The following is a 20,654-nucleotide window of genomic DNA, read 5'->3' on the forward strand; positions in this document are numbered from 1 at the left end:
GGTCCTGTATTTTGTGCTGTTGCTTTAAATGATATGGAAAAACTAGCCAAGATTAACGTGGCTCTATTCAGTATCACTAAGTGTATGTATTTAATATACAGCAATGATTCTTGTACCATTAATTCTCTTGGTCACAAGTTACTTGTGATGGTTATGTTTTATTCTGCTTCAGACATTAACAAGAGAGCTCAATATCTTTAGTTCCAAACTGCTTGGGTCCAGGTCATTAAATACTCTATTAGTTTCCTCTTACACCTTTCCCTTTATTCCCTCCCTTCCCCTTCTGTTTAATGGGTCTCATATAGAGAGCACTGCATTAGCCTCAAGGGTGCTTTGAAGCCTGAGAAAAAAATGTGGAAATTGGTTTCTTACTCATAAGAAGTGAGTTCATACTCAGTTCCAAAATTATTTTCTAAGGCACGTTAATGTTTTTATTATATTGAATCCTCTCCAGTGACAGATTTTGTTTTACCAAATTAGATTCAGTTAAAAATCTTGATTTATAAGTCATTTCAGTAGATTAAAACAATACTTTAAAATTTATAATTGTTGAGTTTTTAAAATTTTATGGTATCAATTTTGTGTTATTGGATGTGAATTCTTTTATACTGAATTGGTTCAGGAAATATATCATCTGGTGGCAAAATATTTTGTTGATTTCCACAGCACTACTAATTTTCTACACTGAGCCTGCTTATAAAAGCTCTTTGAGAAGTTATAACATCTTAAACATTTATAGAAGGCCCAGGGGTATTAACTTATTGTAATTTTCTGAAGATTCATTATCCAGAATCTTAATTCATTATAACAACTCTTATGAAAACCTATAGAACCAGTGTTTTCTCTTATTTTCTTATTTGTGCAGAATGAGAGATTCATTGTTCTGTTTAATTTGTTTCATGTGGTGCTTTTGAGTACATTTCATAGAGGGCTGTTATTGAATTTCTGTGACTGTCATTATATATCCATACAACCTTTAGGAACTAATATTCTGGGTTTCCCAGTCCTGTAATCTACTCCAAATTTAAGGATTGACATAATTAGTTTCTTCAAAGTTATAACCAGAATGTTAGAGACAACACTGCAGATACCCAAGACCAAGGATTAGGATTGGAAAAAAAGGCAATTTAAAAAATTATCACAGCGCATGCTTTTGTTCTTTATTAAATTTATAGCTCAAAATCTTATTGCTGTTTGTGTGTGTATTCCCTTGTCTGGTTTTCTTATCTTGTCTGGCTTCTTTTTTAAAAACCAGATTAAGATCATTTCAAGTACCTGCATATGCTCAGGCAATATTTGTCACTTGGTTAGTTTAGAAATTAAAGAACGTATTGGGTCACTGAAGCATTATACGTGTATCCAAATACTCTTTTCTGGAGTTTAAAAGAAGCTCTACAGTAAAATGAATAGAGATAAGAAAACATATTAAGACAGTGTCTTAGGAGCATGCCTTCTTATGTCTGTAATAATGGTAATTTCTTACATTTCTAATGACTTCCTGTATTTCTAGAACCAGAGAAATGGATGACTGGTTAAAATGTGTGATATTCCTAGCTTCTAAGACAATGACTATCTAGAAGTAGAAAAAATTTGGTTTTGTATCATGAAAATTTGAAGCTTTATGCTCTTAACAAATGCCATTTCTAACCATGATTAGATTGTGTTAATTGGGACTTCCCTGGTGGTCCAGTGGTTAATAATCTGCCTTGCAATGCAGAGGACCCAGGTTCAATCCCTCATCTGGGAACTAAGATTACACATGCTGCAGAGCAACTAAGCCCGTGTACCACAGCGGAGATCCCCTGTGCTGCAACTAAGACCTGAAGCAGCCAGATAAATAAATATGAAGACAAGAGTGTGTTCATTGATTGAACATACACTAAGATTTCCAAGTTAATACAAATTCTACGGGGTTTTTTTTGTTTGTTTTCACCTTTTCTCTGTGTGAAAGTCTTCAAGGTAAGCACTTAACCATTCTGCTACTTTTTATGTAGTCGCTTTTCTCTTGGTAAGGTAGTAGCTGACAGTACTAGCATATACTAGAAAGGGTTTGGAGAAGGGAACGGCCACCCACTCCAGTGCTCTTGCCTGGGAAATCCCATGGACGGAGGAGCCTGGTAGGCTGCAGGCCATGGGGCTGCACAGAGTCGGACCCGATTGAGCACGTCTGCATTAGAAGGGGCCCCTGAAAGGGGTTGGGGAGGGAAGCCGCATTTGTTGGATAGTACTAAATGCCAGGCTCTGTTAGGTACCATCATTTAATCTTCCCCAAAGCCTATAAGGTAGGTCTTTTTATCATTCTTGTTTTTTCAGAAAAACAGGAAACCAAGGTTCAGAGACTTTAACACCTAATTAGTGGCAGAACTCAAATCCAGTTATCTTTGGGACCAAAACCTATGCGTTTCTGTGTTGCTAAGTTTATCAAGACAGTGTACTAAGTACTTCTGGAGATGTAAAAAGAAACAGACATTTTCCCTGGCCTCAGGCAGCATGAAGTAATGGAGGAAATACATATTAACATGGAAAATTATTAGTACAGCAGGATGATATTCTGTTATGTGAAAAGTGCCGCTAACCGGCCTGCAACAGTGGATGCTCTGAGCATCCAGAGGAGAGAGAGCTCTTCTTAGTGAATCTACAAGGAGGGCTTCTTCCTGAAGGATTATGTAAGCACTGAAATTACTTCTTTCTATAGTAAACAACAAGGACCTTCTATATAGCATAGGGAACCATGTTCAATACCTTGTAATTATCTATAAAAGAATCTGAAAAAGAATATATATATATATCTCTCTCTCTCTATGTATAACTGGATCACTTTGCTGTATACCTGAAACTAACACAGCACTGTAAATCAAGTATACCTCAACTGAAAAATGATAATAATTTTTAAAAACTACATCTTTTTAAATAATGAAATTTTGCAAGTGGTCACCTGAGTGAGTGGAATTTGGAATATGTTATTTTTACACACAAAAAAGTTCTTTGCATAAAAAGACACTTTTTTTTTTGTTTTTTCCTTTTGTCAAAATAATTATGAATGAAATGGAATCAGCCAAAATGTGCATTTTTGTTATACATTCAACAGTTATTGAGTAATAGGGATGCAAGATGAAAGAGTATCATCTCTGTCCTCAGGGAGTTTGTAGTCTAATAGGAAAACCTGCATCTTTAAAGAAGAGAGGAAGGCAGGCACGATGGACAGGCAAAACTAGAGGACAATGTGTGCACCTCTGACTTTGCAAAACTTGCAGCCAAAGGCACCACGGTTTATGCGGCTTCACCGTGTCCTTCAGAGAGAGATAGCAACACAAATGGGCTCATGAGTCTTTTGTTTCTTAGATATTTGCTTAGTTTTCACTAGGATCAAATTATCTTAATTGATTATGAAAGAAAATATTAGGACTCTATGAACTGAAAGTGAGCTTTTTTTCCTTTTCTTTCATTCCTATGCCAACTCCTGTATTTTTCCTTAAAATGAGTATGTATTGTGATATAGTTTCTTCTTGCTGTTATAAAAATTATTTTGGATAACGTGATAGAAGTTTTAGAAAATGTTGAAAACCCCTAAATACTGTGTTAGAATTTTTTCAGTAGAAAGCTTTCATTGAATTGTGCTTTATGATAAACAATTTTATAGATATTTGCTCACTGGACAAATTAGTCCTCGCCCCCAAATTATGTGTATGTATGGTATAACTGCATTTCAAATGTTTAAAGACATTTTCATATTATCTGCATGCTCTCTGAATTCATGATAAGGTACCTTGGAAAATGTGAGATGGTCTTTTAACAGAAATGCAGTAATCATACATTGATTTTAAATGACCCTGTCACACGTGAAAACAAATCAGATTGTTGCTCTTAATGAGCTTTTCAATTTACTATTCAGTAGATCAGATAAGTGGATTTAAGAGGTAATGATCCTGTTTAGTACTCAAGCTTGACTGTCAGATCCTAGTAGTGGAGAGAAATCCCTAGGGACAAAAGCGTTGACACAGTTCTAGATGGGATAATGGGAATCAAAGCTAATGGATGATAAAAGGAATGGTGCAAGTTACAAGGATAATTGTGGATTAAAGCACTGCCATGTGTCAATGTTGACTGTTTTTTTAGCATCTTATTGGGTCATATCTGATGCTTTGAGAAGCTGTTTTGACAATAGAGCACAATAGACCTGCCTGTTTAGATTCTTTCTTTCTTGAATGCCAGAGACACAACAGAAAACTTCCTTATAGGAACTATCAATTTAAAAATATTTTTAATATGTTTAAATGTTTAAAAATCACATTTTTGTTATTTTTATTATTCAGTGTAGCATGGGGCAAAATCAAATTAATTTGATCTTTGCCATAAAAAATAGCATTTGTAAAATCTTGAAAATGTAAAATTTTACTTTACAAAAATAGAGGGTAGTAGGAGATATGGACTGGAGAAGGCAATGGCACCCCACTCCAGTACTCTTGCCTGGAAAATCCTATGGATGGAGGAGCCTAGTAGGCTGCAGTCCATGGGGTCGCTAAGAGTCGGACACAACTGAGCGACTTCCCTTTCACTTTTCACTTTCATGCGTTGGAGAAGGAAATGGCAACCCACTCCAGTGTTCTTGCCTGGAGAATCCCAGGGACGGGGGAGCCTGGTGGGCTGCCGTCTATGGGGTCGCACAGAGTTGGACACGACTGAAGTGACTTAGCAGTAGCAGGAGATATGGACACCCAAACGATTACAGTGTGAAAAGCACCATGCTAGAGAAATGGACCAGAAGCTATAAGAACATAAAGGAGAGTGCAACCTGGAAATGGAAGGAGGATTCAGAGATGACTTCTGAGTGAGAATCAGAGGAAGACGAAGAAGAAGGATGATTCAGAAAAAATAAACAGCTTGTGAACATACAGAGCTCTGTAGTTGCATGACAAGCCTCAGCATTTCATAAGTTTTTCATTGTGACCTTAAGTTGAGGGAAATGATAGAAGATGAAGTAGGTTGGGGCCAAGTTGTGAAGGGCCCTGTGTGCCATAATCATATCGATATCAGGTTTTCCAAGGGATCCAATTTATTCCCATTCATGAGAGACTTTAGATCACGTTGAGATAAGGGACACTTCCCTTTTTACAATCATTCTTCCTTGGAGCCTTCTATGTGCTGAAAGGTTTCTGATGATTGAGGATTTGATGGTAACTAACTTCTGTAGGTTCTTTCTCCCTAGCTCCCTCTTTCCATCAAATATCTTTCAAAACAGTGATAGCTTTGATTGTACAAGAGATGAAGGCCTATTCTCATGAGCAAAGTCACAGATAGTATAATTGAAATGCTTTTTAATTCGGGCTCAGAAGTTAGCAGAAGTTAACAGGAGTTTGAAACTCCATCTTCCTTCCTTTCTCTCTCCCCCAGCTTCTCCTCTCCATCTTTCTGCCCCCTCTGACTCCCTCCTTTCCCTCTTTTTCTCCCCCTGATTCACTCTACTGGCCTGAGGAGCTTCTGGTCATAGAACTTAAGTCAAAAGCTTGGAACACAAACTTCTCGTTAAATAATGTTTAAAAGCCAAACATGAGATCTCTGCAATTGGACCACTTTCCTCCTCTGTATTACCATGTGACTCTGGATGATGTGTGGTATCCTGTGATTTCCATCTCACCTTCACAACCAATGGCATTATATCAAGGTAGTGTTTACATAAGAAAAACAAAAGGCAGAATAAGTGAAAGCTAAGTTGCCATACCATAGGAAACAGGCAGATCAGGAGAAAGTAAGAGAACAGAATCACAGGGGATCAAATCAGAGATGAGAAATCCCATACAGCTGGTGTCTGGCAGAGATAACCTGGAATCACACCAGAGCATCAGGGAGTGTGAAGGTGTCAACCCACCTCTCAGCTTTGCCAGGCTATTAGGGAATATTCCATTGGCTGCCAGTGGCATTTTCCCACTTGTAATGGGATATGTATTTATAAGCTCAAGGTGGCTGGGGTTGGGACTGAAATGTTACACCCCAAACTCTGCAACCAGCACACCCTAATGGAAAGCTTAGTGGATTCTCAGGCCCCGGTGTGTTCAGCAGAGAATCCCTGAGTCTGGGATTTCAGTCTCAGCATGGAAAGTAAGACCTATCTCTATATTTGGGGGAACTTGTTGAGAGAGATTTGAGGAGAATTTCTATAAATTCTTTAACTTCCTCTTATTTTTGTAATTCTTATTTTTATAAGTGCCTAACATAATCCTGAATTATTTGATGGCTTGCCAAAACCTGGAATAGATGGAAATTTTTTAAATGTTGGAATCTTTTATTGAGGCACTCTACTTTCCAGCCCATCTTTGAGATGAGTTTGTTACCACTTTGAAAAAAAAGAAATCATGTGGTATGCTGGGACTAATATTAGTAGGTGAATGTGGGTTTTTGTGGGTATATATGTATTTCAAATAAGGGAAGTGCTTCCTGGAAGAAAAAGAGGAGTTAGAAAAAATTTTTAAAACTTCTTACTCTGTTCTCCCCACTTGTTCCCTGCATCATTGTGGATACAACAGCGTATTAAATCTTTACATTTATTCAGTTTGAATAGTCTGTAGAAAACATACATTAATGATAAAGTGTTTGACAATTAAATGTTTTCATGCAGGTATATGCCCGTATGTCAGAAGTCTTAGGAATAACAGATGACAACCATGTTCTAGAAACATTCATGACGAAAATGTGAGTCCCTGCTTTGGTTCTTTGATTTTTCTTTTGTTGTATTGCTTTGATCTTCTTACTGTGCTTAAATATCTTCATAAATACTAATTTTTAATAATAGACTTTTAAAATTATGCTTTAATTTTAGAATGGTAGCATTGTTCTTATCTGAAATTTAATTTCACATATTTAAAATTCACCATCCAAAAGGCATTGTTATTTGTCAAGGTATCCATACAACTGCAGTATGCAGTATCAAAACATAGTTTTGAAAAGTTTACACACTTTGTTGAACTTCAGTTCAGTGGGCAGCCTTTTCTAAATTAAAAACAAAGTACTCAATTTTAAAGACCAACTCGAGAGATTATTACAAATTGGAACCATTGAGAGAGATTTGGTTGCCTTCAAACAGGGCATTCATTGATTCCAGTAGAAACCTATGGCTATCAGAGACATGTTCTTGGAACCTGTCCTTAAATTATCCTTGTAATATTAGCAGAATTAACGAGTTTCTGGTCAAGAAATAACGTTGTACACTTAGCCTAAGGTTCTATGCCTCCACTTGACACCTTACTTCCTCTGTGTAAAAGATAGGTAGCACTGCCTTACTTGCAGAGAACAAAGCAAGATAAACAAACATGATCATAAGAAGTAAGTTTTGGAACCCCAAATTTGATGGTTTCTTGGCAGTAAGTGTAAGTCTCTACTTGACTTCCTTTGAAACTCCTATTGTCACTCCCTACTGTGTTTGTTTTGGATACAAACTTAATGTTTCTTTTGTGAAACATTTAGGCAAGTTTAATTTACAAAAATAAATTTATAGAATAATAGACCATTTGGAGAACAGTGTTGCTTGTGCATCGATTGTGTATAATTTTGAACATGAAATAAAAAGAAGAGAAAATGTTCCATTGGTATTTAAACCCACTTCGTGAGGTATTTGTGATGTAGGTCAACTTACATGAATGATGTGTATTTCCATGTTCTCCCTACACAAGCAAATACCTTAATTATAATTAAAAACTTTTTTTTCATATTTAGTGTTACAAACCTTAAATACTGGGGAAGATGTGAGCCTGTAATTTCAAGGACGCTTCAGTTCCTAAATGACCTTTCTGTTGGATATCCTTTTTACTATATCTGATAATGTACATAAACAAACCTAACAAGTGCATTCTGTTGGCCAGGTATTTTCCTTATTTATCATTTTTCAAGTGGTTTTCTTAAGTAAAAAGCATTTCATTTAGCCTTATCTATAAATGCATAATTCTGAAAGATTTATATTAGCTACATAATATGAAACATTTTATTCAGAGTCACAATTGAATTTATATGGATATATAGATTTCTAACTAGCAAAAGTTACGTTTATATCCACCCAGGTTTATAAATGGATACATAAGAAAGTAGGCAACCACATATGTTTTAATCCATGATTTTTCATAACTGTCAGGATGGTGTTGTTTTAAAAGAACACATATAACTAATCTTAAGAAGGTCAGTATATTCTAAAAACTGTTACTTTATAAAAACTGAATTCCTAAGAGTCAGTATTTCTTCAGTGTTCATTTCATTTGAAATGAATATTATTTTCTCTAGTTAATAGGCACAAAGGAGTAACAGAAAGAGAATTATAAGGGTTTTGACCACTTCCTTGATTATTTCCTCTACCAAATCAACATCTTGTTTACTCTAAAATAAGATTTCCCATTACACATTAAATGGTTAGGTCTCTCTTTACCAGATTTTTAAAATCTAAAACCAGAATCATCCTTTCTTACTAGATCATAGTTGATAGCATTGTAGTGTTTCTACTAATGAGAGAGAAGCATGTTGATTATGTTTTATATGTTAGCCATCAAATATATAGGAGTTGTGAAAAATAAGTGTTAGTTTAGTTAACCACTAAGATTAGCTGATATTTTAATATGAAGACAGCATTCTGAAAATGGGTGGCATTGGATAGAAATCTTTAACGTGGGTTCACTCCAGGAATATGTTTGTATTAGTTAAGTTTAAAATTGTGTTCCTTGGCAAACCATAAAAGATTTCCAAAGTATTAGACACCCACTTTTGTGCTGGAATTTAATATGCAACTTTTTATTGGAAAATAATCGTCCTTGTCTGGCAAAATCCACCATGCAATATTTCTGTTAGTAGGTATAATGCAATAAAGACAGGGAGGGCTATTTATCACTACAAATTTTGAGGATTTCAGGATTCTTTTTATTATTTTAATATATTTCTTTGATATTAAATCAGAAAAATGATAAATTACACCTGTCCAGGCTGTTTTTCCTTTTTACTGGAAAGTGATGTACAACCCAATTCCAGTGGTCATTTTGGCTTTTTAAGATATGTATTTTTTCTTATTAAAAAAAAACTCAACCTGTATTTTTTTAATAATAATGCTGAAATACTCTTTATTTCTAACATATGAAGTGGTTTATAAGTACTTCCTAGTATTGCAAACTCTGGCCTTTTCACAATGTATTACTTTGAGAACATATTATCTGAAAAGAAGCCTATGTTATTTTATAGCACATATCTGTGTTTAGATTTACCCTATTTTTTAGGTTGAAATTGAAATCTAATATAAAATTAATTTGATTTGTATTCTTTTTTGTTTAATTTACATAAAGCCTAATTTATTTGTATCTGCTATTTAAGATCCTTTCCTATCATTTACATCTTTTATATATTCTTTAATCCTGACTATAATCTTTTATTTTACAAGTCACTTATTGCTTTTGAGCACTCCTTTTTGACGTTAATAAAAAATCATATTTTCCAAAAGCTTATTAGATAAAAGTTTAAAAGCTGTAACATTTCAAACCAAGGGATGGGCATAATTTCAACTTGGGTACATTGATTTATATTTTTTAACAATTATTTCAGGTTTGCATATTTAGAAATATATATTAACTCAATTTGATTTCAGTGCTCAGTTATTTGAATTATAAATCATTATGTCCCTTCTAGCTGATCAGTCATGAAACATCTTTGAATTCATTTACATAATGGAATATGTGAGTGGTGTATCTATTTCAGTGCAGTTGCTGGTTACCTAATGCATGTTTTGTTGTTTCTAATCGATTTCTTTATTGTAATGTGTTTTTAAATCCTGATTTTAAAGCAATACATTATTTCTGTGTTAAAAATAAGATGGCTCAGCGATAGAAGCAGTTATGCAAGATAAAAATCATCACCAACTGACCTTTAAAAATGGAAATCTGTTTATATATTAATATTCAAAATATTTATATTGAAAATGCTGGTAACAAATAAATGAAAAGCATGTTATCTTACTGTAAAATTTTTAATGTCCCTTATTACTTTTATAATGCATGTTTTCAAATAATTATTGTTTTGTTTTTTGTATTTTTATCTTCTTCAGCGTGAATCTTACTCATTATTTATGGTCCTCAAAGCCAGGCTCTGAATTTTGGTGTTCTTCTATCTGACTGCTTGTTTAGGAATTAAAATCACAAAGGTCCTCGTTTTTAGGAAGTACTCAAAAGCCTCATGTTTATTTACCTAAGGCAGTCATCTCAAATTTAGTGATAGAATTTCTGGAGTTCTTGTTAAAATACAAATTACTGGGCCCCACTACCCCCAGAGCTTCTGTTTTAAGAGGTTTAAAATTCTGTTTTAAAATTTAGACCGAGGCCTGAGAGTTTGCGTCTTCATTAGCTCTCAGTCGGTGCTGGCGGCCCCTATCTTGAAGGTCCCGCCTGAAGCTGATGGGAAACAGAGCCAGGTGTCCTCAACAGAAAACCTGAGTATTTCTCCTACAGGATCTTCTCTGAGGAACTTTGTCTTCACTTAGAAAAGGCAGATTTGACATTTTTAGAAATAGTCTAGTTTTCTAAATAATAATACTGTGTGTGAGGAGGCTACCATTGTGTTAAGCCCCCAGATTTTAACTGGAAAACCCTTGTTGCATTTATTCCAAGGTTTCTGTTGGTAAATTTGAAGCTTTCTAAATTGGCAAGTCTATCCTAACTTTAAAATCCATTGGCCTTTTTGAGAGAAAGTTTGTTCTCCCAGCAGATTCATTATATGTGGCATATACGGCAAATTTAGCAAACATATCTAGTAACTTTTTAATGTACTTTTTATTTTTCTAAGGTTAAATGTCAATAATTCCAGATTCCAAATACCTTTTTCTAACAGACACAGGATTGAAATGCCTGTGTCCTGGGGCAGCCCTTCACAGTTAGGTTTAATACTTGGGTATCCTTTTCCTGCTTTGATATGTTTTCCAGTCATAAATTCTGGTTTCTGTCTAATTGGGGAAGATGTAAGATTGTTTATGTGATTAGGACAAGGAAGCTGCCAGGGAAACTGGAGTGAGAATAAGGGTCATAGAGAGCCATCAAAGAAACTTACTTTTTTAAATGCTGAGAGAGAGGGAAGTGTCACATTTCATTCATAATTCTGTTTGGTTTTTAATCATTATTTCAAGTTTTTCTTCCTTTGAAAAATAACTGATCAACATATCTATTGCAATTCATTTTTTTACTCAGATTTATAGCAGTTGCATGCGTGTCTCTGAGATTCAGATAGATCATAATGAGAAAGGAAATTTCATTTTCTGTTAGGCCCTCTGTTGGTAGCTGCCCTTATTACATCATCCTCAAAGGTTTGAGAAAACCCAAAAGATAGTCTTTCGCTTCTTAAAAACAGACCTCATTAAGAATTCTACATTAATTCATGAATTTATCCAAACTCATTTTACCCTATTGATAATGTGAACTTCAACAATTCTTAGAATTAATAACTTCTTCATGTTATTGCAAGACCACATACATCATCCACTGGGCCCAGTACAAAATGAAAATGTGGTGTGCATTGTTCATAAATGATTAAGAATTTAAAGTCTTCAGCAGCAGAACATTGAACCAAGCAGAGGCCTTTATAACCACAGAACTCTGTGCAAGTGCATAGTCTAAACTCAGAAACCATGAAGCTGGCTCAGGTTATCTGCTGTAAAAAGAATTCCTTCCATTTGGCTTCAGACTAACTTTCTAAGACTATCTCCCGTAGTTCCTGTACACCAGGATTTGGTGAATCCTGAATGAGGTGGAGCATCAGGAAAGAGTAGAAGATGAAGGATGAAACAAGAATCTAGTGTGAAGTAAGGGGAAAGGCTGGAAGTAAAACTGTATATGTCTGTTACAGGAGATATTTAGTAATAAACAGTAGTAATTGTGCTTTTGTGAAACAGTTTTAAAATGTATCATTTTATTTCAATGAATATCACCATCTTCAGATGGTTTTCAGAATGTTAAATAAAACTAGTTTCAGCTACATCCCTCAGGCATACTTCTATTAACATTTCTCATCAAAAGAAATGTTGGTGTATTTCTTTGTTTGCTGTCTCTATCATCTTTGGAAAAGTCATCCCATAATTAATCTGCTCTATTTGTTTGTATACTAGCATCAACTGTGAGAATCTTCTGTTCCTCCTCTGTAGCCCACTTATGCAGGCCTTCTCTCAGTTCTTTGTAGATTCATGCTTTACAAGCTTACCTTCCTTGAGTATTATTTTGATCTGATCATTTCACTTCCCAAAAGCCTAGAATCACATGCTTCTTGGGTCAAAGTAAAATTATTGATTTAAACTTGAGTTCTTTAATGGTACCTAATTTATTGAGTTCCCAAAACTAATTTCCTGATCCACAACTCAACCCCAGTTTATACTTTATACTTGGGCCAAAAAAATTTGTTTTGCCTTCCCCTTGATACCCTTCAGGCTTCCCTGGTGGCTCAGACAATAAAAAGTCTTCCTGTAATGCGGGAGACATGGGTTCGATCCTTGGGTTGGGAAGATCCCCTGGAGAAGGAAGTGGCTACCCACTTCAGTATTCTTGCCTGGAAAATCCCATGAACAGAGGAACCTGGCAGCCTATGGTCCATGGCGCCACAGAGAGTCTGGACACGACAGAGCGATTTTCACTTTTTTTGATACCCTTTGTTATCTTTCACTGATTCACCACATATGCTATTCTCTTCATTTGACCCATTATAACTCACTTAGGTCTCTTAAATTTTCAGGTTTCACTAAAAACTTGGTAGAGCCATCCTGAAGTAATTATTAATTATAATCCTTAGTCACTGTGTTAACTGAAAGAACTCGAAGGAGTCATTTAATTTCTCTAAGGCTCAGTTTCTTCATTTGTAGAAAGGGAATATCATCTATCTCTTAGGATTTTGTGAAGATTAAATAATAGGGCTTCCCTGGTAGCTTAGTTGGTAAAGCATCCGCCTGTAGTACAGGAGACCCTGGTTTGATTCCTGGGTTGGGAAGATCCCCTGGAGAAGGGAAAGGCTACCCACTCCAGTATTTTGGCCTGGGAAATTCCAGGGACTGTATAGAACATGGGGTCTCAAAGAGTCGGACACAACTGAGCGACTTTCACTTTCAAATAATATAATAAATATGTAACAATATATCTGTGTTATCTAACAGTAATCAAGCACCTGGTATTACTGACCCAGTCACATGGTAGATGCTTCATTTTTGTTCCTTTTCTTTTTTCTTAGTGTTCTTGGACACCTAGTTCTTTTCTGTATTTCTGGGGATAAATATAATATAGCCTAGTATTGGCTAGTCCTCTCTCCTCTTAAACTGTAAGTTATTAGCTATTAGGGCTGTTTTGTTTCCTTTCCCTATAGTTTCAAAACTTCATCACATAGCAGACATTAGACCATATTGTTACCTCTCCTGTTGTGTGACTAAACTGTAAGTGACTGAACTCTTATTCCTGACATGCAGTTATTAGTACCCCTTAAGATGCTTCATTTTGGTTATACCTGTTTGGGGTTTTTTTAGTCTACTACAGTTCATGAGCATAATTCTACTTTTGAAATCACTAATATTTCAGTAATTATACTATACACCTATCATACCTACAGTAATTTCCATCAGGTAATTTTTTATCTGTGAACTTTCTTCTATCATCGGGATCTAATTCTATCTATAATGTTTGTAAACATGTATGGCTTTTCCATAATTGCCTAGATCAGTACCATTATCCACCCTCTTGTGCTTAGTGAATATCATGCATCTAATACACTACTTTGATTTTAAAATAGAAATTTCATCACATTTGAACACTTCTTAGTTTTATAATTTTATATTTTAAAACTTTCTTAGTAGTGCATATAATAATGATATTCTTTATAATCAATGATGTTTTAGGGTTAATGAAATACAGTATTACTCAGTAAATACTTGCTGCCATGAATTGAAGTAATACTTGGTGCTGCTTTGCCCACTAGCTGCTAAAGTGTGTGGTACCTGTAACTTAAGAAACCAGGACTTTCTCAGTTAGGTCATTCTTCTCTTCTGAAGATACAGATTTTTTTCAAACTTTTGACCGTCTCTAAGATACACCATTCTTTCAACTTTTTCTTGCCCAAGCTACCTGTCAGTGAGGCCATCCTCACTGCCATCAGTGTTTTCATAACCACATGGGTACAGACAGGTTTTCTGAGCATTTTGTTTGTAAGTTAATATCAGCCAGTCTGTGGAGTTTGCTCAGTCCTGAATGTGATGAAGGCTCATTAATGAATTGATGCCTCCTAAAAGAAGTTTCCCTGTCCCTTCTGGGGCCTAGTTCCAGTTTCACTTGTACCTCAAAAAGCTAGTGATCTCTGTAGAATCATTTGGCATATTTCAAATCGAATGGATATGATTCAGCCTAGTGAGAAGAGCTTATACTTTCAAGTCACACAGACCTTTGAAGTCTGGATTTGAATCCAAAAGTTCTGCCATTTGTATGTTCCATGTATGACTTTTATTAAATTCTCCTACTCTTCTAGACTTCTACTGCTGTTACTGTTAACCACCATTAACCACATGTACTGTTATGAACTGTTGTCAACAGGCCTCTGAAATCTAACCTGGTACTACCACCCAACCAAAATGGTGCAGCTTACAAGAATCCTAGTCTCTTAGGGAAGAATGAAAATGATGAAGATGATGTATCTATTTACCTTTTTTAAAAAATTATGTATTTTTGTAAGGGCCATGGCTAGCTTTGAATTGAATTCCTATAGGGAAATATAAGTATTCAGATGAACTTTCATTTTTTGTTTATTGAAAAAAGTTTCTAAAAATCATTCTTAATCTTCTTCTTCAGAATGTAATTAAAAGGCAGTGAGTCTGGCCTGGGTACAAAGTGCACAGATGCAATTCTGCAGAAAATGTGTCTTTGGCAGATGAGATTCTTCCTGTGAATGTTCTGTTTATTGCTACCATAAATATTCTATTGTCAAAACATGACTTGCTGTTTATTAGCAGCACTGACAGGAAGATTCCTATTAATGGCAGCATTCTTATTACCCATAGACCCTGTCACTTTTAACTTTGCAATTCTAAGAGAATTGCATTTGGTAATTACTTAAGATATTTCTTAGCTTATTGATCCCTACCCCTGTTTAACTGAATGGAGTTTGAGTGGCAGTTCTTCTGCTCAGTGACTTACACCGGAAAAAACCAAGTGTGCCTCTTTGTAAGCAAGGAGAGACTTGCTGCCTATCAACCTTGATCTCGTTTCATCCTGCCAGAAACACACAGTGCATCGAGCACCCGCTGAGAGCAGTGTACTGAGCAAAATACGTACGTGCGGCCACTACCCTTAGAAAGTTTACAGTCTAGTTTGGAGATAAGCAAAATATGCAGTTGCTTAACCTGCAACTGGAATGGGCTACCTTGAGTCAGAGGGGCTTGAATCTAAATCATACTAATTGCTTGTCTTTTGGAAAGTTTAACTTCATTTTTATAGTTTGTTTCCTCATTTGAGAACTAGAGTCTATCTCATGGGATTGAGCGAATTAACCTTGAAAGTCGTAAGCATTCTATAAATGTTCATGCTCTTCCTCTTTGTGTCATCTCCATGATTTATAATTGGCAAAGACAGGTGCATCAACTGATCCTCGCAACCCAGGATAGCTTGCATGTATCCTCATTTGTTGAAGAGGAAAACTTAAGGCTAAGAGAGACAGGCTAAGAGAGCTCATCCAGCTGATTGAATGGTGTAGTCAAACTGAAAGCCCAGGTTTCCTAACTTTTGTCTTCTATTCTTGTACCCACACTTGAGTGACTAACATTTAAAATTCGGCTCATTAGTGCCAGTGTATAGAGTTAATAGACGTCTGCATTTGGAGATGATGTGAAGGACAAGAGCCAGTGTTTTCATTGGGACATAAGTGGAACCATGTAAGATTATTATTTTTTTTTTTTTGGAAGCATGTAAGATCAGTATGGTTTGAAAAAAGGTATGTGTAAGTATGTAGGGAATGCCCCACAGCTGCCCTAGCTAGAGCGGAAAGCACAGGACTAGGGTAAACCCTAAGTAAGAGCAGAGGGTGTTTGTGGACTGAATTGGTGTTCTTAGACCCCACTTCAGCCTTTCTTTGATGATGGCACTAACCAGAAGTTATTTAGGCTTTGGGATCATGTTTGTGATGTTTTTCAACTCTATTCTCATTCTGAGTTGAACTGTTCAGGGGATAATGTGGTACAGTAGAAAGTACATGGCCTTTATAGTCAAATCTCGGGTCAAATGTCAGCAGTCTCAGCCCATAGCAATGTAATCTTGGACAGGTAACTTAATTTCTCAGAGCTTCTGTTATCTTATCTGCGGATTAAACATAATAAATAATATTTAACAATGTAATTATGAAAATTAGGTGGGTTAACAGATATATAATGCCTTGTGCCTAGTAGGCATGTAAGAAATTTTAGGTCCTTTAAACCTGTACTTCAACATTTAAGGACCTGCAGTTGCGGTTGCTACATCCTCCTAATTGTATTCTGATTTTCTTCATCTAAAGCAGAATTTCCTTAGGTTTCTACTAACTAAGCTCATGTTTCTTAGAATTGAATAATTTTCTCTTTCTTGATAGCCCATTATGGGTCTTTCATAATTATTTTTTATGAAATAATATTAAGTGAAAAGAAGTTCTCAAGTTACACCCCAAATGTAAAAAGGGTCAATTTTAATTTTCCACTATCAAGGCTCTAATAGTAAAAAAGTCTTTGTCTTAATTATAAAATTCATTCTTTCTTTCCATAACTAGAATATGTATAAGATAGGAAAAGTAATTGCACTGGTTAATAATGGATTATCATTCTTAACAGAGTGGAAGGCATTTCTATAGGAGTAAAACTCTTTAGAAATAGTATTTATTCATCATAAATATAAATTGATGCCATTATAGTTCAGTGTTATTTTGTGATCTGTTACTTATTGATAAGACAATCATATTTCCCCAGATTCCTTAACGTCTATTACCTATATCCTTTTAAAAAAACTTGTGAAGATAGATGCCGTGAAATTCATGCTAAAAAATCACACGGTGAGTCTTATTTCCTTGAATTGATGACTAGAGTTTTCTGGGGAGTTTAGGCCAACCATTAGTAACTTTGGATGCTCTTTTGCTTTCATTAGAGTGAACACTTCCCCTTTCTTGGCATCAGTGGCAGTTACAGTCTCAGTGACTTCAGATGCCGAACAGCCTTCTACACAGCCCTCACTCGTCTTCTGATGGTAGATCTAGGTAAGGTTAAGAATTTAAGCTTAATTAATAAGGGATCGACAGTATATTTGTGTGAATGAAGGAGTGTCATACTTGTGGGTACCATATTTAACTAATTGGAATTTGCCATCTTTGACAATTTTCTACAGCTTTCTAATATTTGAGCATTGACTCATTAGCTTTGGAGCCAAAAGACAAATTTTTGTATAGAAGGTGGTATTTTTCACTTCACTTAGTACTTGTGTTAATTCTTTACTTCAAAATTTATTTTCTGAGTATCCTTTGATCCTTTGGGACTTCGCTAGTGGCTCAGATGGTAAAGAATCTGCCTGCAATGCAGGAGACCTGGATTCTCTCCTTGGGTCGGGAAGATCCCCTAGAGAAGGGAATGGCAATCCACTCCAGTATTCTTGCCTGGACAGTTCCACGGACAGAGGAGCCATGGCAGGCCACAGTCCATGGGATCGCAGAGTCAGACACGACTGAGTGACTAAGACTTTCACTTTGATCCATTAATTTTACTGCTATACAAATGAAAGTGTAATCTTAAATACAGAAAAGCTCAATAAAAAAGATTTTCTTTGTAATGGCATTTAATCTAGAGAAATGTGGCAGTGATGTAAATGTCCAACAACAGGGAATTATAAAGTTAGCCAGATCTACTTACTTGATGGAATAGTCTGTGGTCATTAGAAATTTTAATTCGAAGACAAAGTAATATGTGAAATTTTGTTATAATATCAAGCAAAAAAGTAAGGTATTAAGCTGTGCAAATGATGTTGAGCATGCTCATTGGGAGGGAAAAGAAACAGTGCATCAAAAAAAGTCTTAAAATGAAATTCTTCAAAAATGTTAAATGTTGTCTTTGAGTAGGGTACTATAAATAACTTCCTCTTTTCTGGTAATTTGAAATTTTCCTTACTGTATTATTTTCCTAATGGGAAAAATTAGCTTGGTTTTGTTCTATTTTGTTCTATTAGCTTTGAAAAGCTGAAAGTTAGAAGTATCCACAAGTAGATAGCTACCTTAGAATGGATACTTAAGCCTCCCTGTGTTGACCATGTCATCTGGAATCCCATTTTCCCCCATGTTTGGATACTTCAGGTTAAATTAATCAGTGTATAGACACATGAGAGACTTAAATCAATGACAATGTCACCCTTAGAGAAAAGAATACTGATGATACTTTTTCTTCCGTTCTCTTGCAATGTATTGATTGATCCATCTATTTAAATATGAATTTTTAAAAACATGATCATATGTAAAGAAAAGGGATAAATAATTTCATTTTGCGCATAAAAGGCATTGACACTTTTGTAATAGAAAGATAACTAAATCCTTCTTTGCTCCACATCTATGTTATTTTCATACATTTCAACCGAATATATTATCAGAAAGACAAACAGCCAAAAGTTGTAGAAAATGCAACTGGAATGATTAAGGAGCTTAGTGGGATTGATTTCTAAAGAAAGATTAAAAGAACCATGTATGTATAACTTGGCTAAGTGACAAGTAGGGCTTGAGGCAAAGAAAACTGTCTATAAATATTTGAAGAGTGTAAACCAGGCATGCAAAACCCAATCATCTGCTACCTTAGGCAAATGGGAGATCTGAGCGACAGCCTCGCATACTACACACTGGCCTGCGTTACCTCTCAGCGGCTGCCTCGGAGAGCGGAAGAGCAGTCCAGACTCTTTATCACCGTCCTCCATAATCATTTAGAGAGCACCCTGTGCTGAGCTCTGAGGACAAGACAAGGACCAGGCAGACATACTGGCCCCTGCCCTCACGGAGCTAGCCTCCTTGCCTTCCCAATTGTCCAAGCAGTAAAGGAGATCGTGAAACCCTTGTCTATACTTAATTTGTTTCCTAAGCCTTAAAAATGCTCTTAATGACCTGTCAAACAGACTGAAAAAAGCAGGGAGACCAAAGTTAAATAATAGTCAACGTAAGTAAACTAAATCTGAGAGTAGATAAAAATTAAAAACAGTGTCAGCTGCGCTCAGGGAACTTGTGCATTGTTTGAAAAGAAATTTTTTATTTAATAGTGTTTTTTCACTTTTAAAAATAATTAAACATATATTATAAGCATCAAGTGATGATTTGTAGTACATATTGCCAGAGCTTCCTTCCCTTGTTACAAACCAGAGTTCCTTTTCTTCCCCTTCTGTTGACCTTCTTTAGGGTATAGATTTTGCCTTCTTCATCTTTTCTCGTACCAGTCTCAGCATCTCTACATTGTAGGTGCTCAGTTAGTATTTGGTGAGTGAAGGACACACCATGCCATCGTCCTAGCTCCTGAGTTCAGCTCTGCCTGCCATGGTCTCTCTCTGGGAGTCGTTTGATCATTGGGCTCTCGAAGACAAAACAAATCAAGTGGCTGATTGCTTTTGCAAGTGTTTATCTACACTTGGCCACTTTTGTGCTCGATGAGTCACTTGTTGCTCTCTGTTCAAGTTATTACTTTATAGACAAGCATTTGTTGAGTGTTGTTGAACACAGTTTTATTATTTGAAGCCTGTCTCACAAGCTAGATTGACTAGATGTTGCTATCAGAATCCCTATATATATGGCTCTATAGTTTTCTGTTGGGTGTTCACTTTCATGAAAACAAGGAAAAAAGAGATAGTGATGTTGTCAAAGATCCATGTATTAAATGAAGGAAATATTAGATAATGAGAATTCTTCTCAAATTAAACAAAAAAATTGAAGAGGAACATTTTATATTAGTGATTTTAAAAAAAATCGCATAGAAAAAAATGCCTAGCCAACCTGCTTGCAGAGCATTGGACGTGATTCTTGGATTGAAATATAAAGCATATTCTAATTGAATCTTACAAAGAAATTGAATAGTCTTTGTGTATAAGCCATGCACACCGGAGTGATTTAAAAGGGGGAAGAAATTGGGTGTCACATTAATTGGTATTTACTTTGAAATGCATTTTGGTTTCTATTCAGTAATTTGTACTTTGTATGAATTTAATTAGATGCTATGTGCCCCAGGTTGTATTTCAGATTAAAATGGTGGGGGTGGGGGTGTTGACAATAAACAGTTGTACCACTTTATCAAATTGCTGTTTGGCTAAACTAGACAAAATGTACACTTGTATGAAGAACAGAATTGAAAGCATTTCATCATCAGAAAGACTATTTTTATGTTGGCAACATTTTTTTTATTTTAAGAAATTATAAAAATTAATGTAAGAAAAACCCTTCATGAGATAACATACATACAGAAAAAAATAGTGACCACCCATATGTGCATGCATGTTAGCTCTTCCAAGAATCACTTAAAGTTCCCAAGGTTATTTTTAAATTAACTTTGTCAATCTAATAAACTAAAGGAAAGATAATATTACCCAAGCCAGTAAATGGAGAACCTCCAGGGAGCTGTTCAGTGTAAAATACTTGAATAAATAAAAACCTTCTATTTTGTT

The 20,654-nt window shown here is 35.5% G+C and overlaps 1 protein-coding gene across 5 annotated transcripts in view; it reads left to right on the top strand.

Moving 5' to 3' along the window:
* RANBP17 (RAN binding protein 17) overlaps positions 1–20,654 on the top strand; it is a 363,628-nt gene that overhangs the window by 246,273 nt on the left and 96,701 nt on the right. For all 5 annotated transcript variants that reach the window (XM_055555070.1, XM_055555073.1, XM_055555071.1 and 2 more), the window contains 4 exons: positions 6,614–6,687; positions 7,708–7,788; positions 16,974–17,037; positions 17,130–17,238. In XM_055555070.1, the coding sequence (XP_055411045.1) occupies positions 6,614–6,687; positions 7,708–7,788; positions 16,974–17,037; positions 17,130–17,238 (328 nt within the window). The remainder of the gene's footprint in view (positions 1–6,613; positions 6,688–7,707; positions 7,789–16,973; positions 17,038–17,129; positions 17,239–20,654) is intronic.

Source organism: Bubalus kerabau, chromosome 18 (genome assembly GCF_029407905.1).
Source record: "Bubalus kerabau isolate K-KA32 ecotype Philippines breed swamp buffalo chromosome 18, PCC_UOA_SB_1v2, whole genome shotgun sequence".
Lineage (NCBI taxonomy): Eukaryota > Metazoa > Chordata > Mammalia > Artiodactyla > Bovidae > Bubalus > Bubalus kerabau.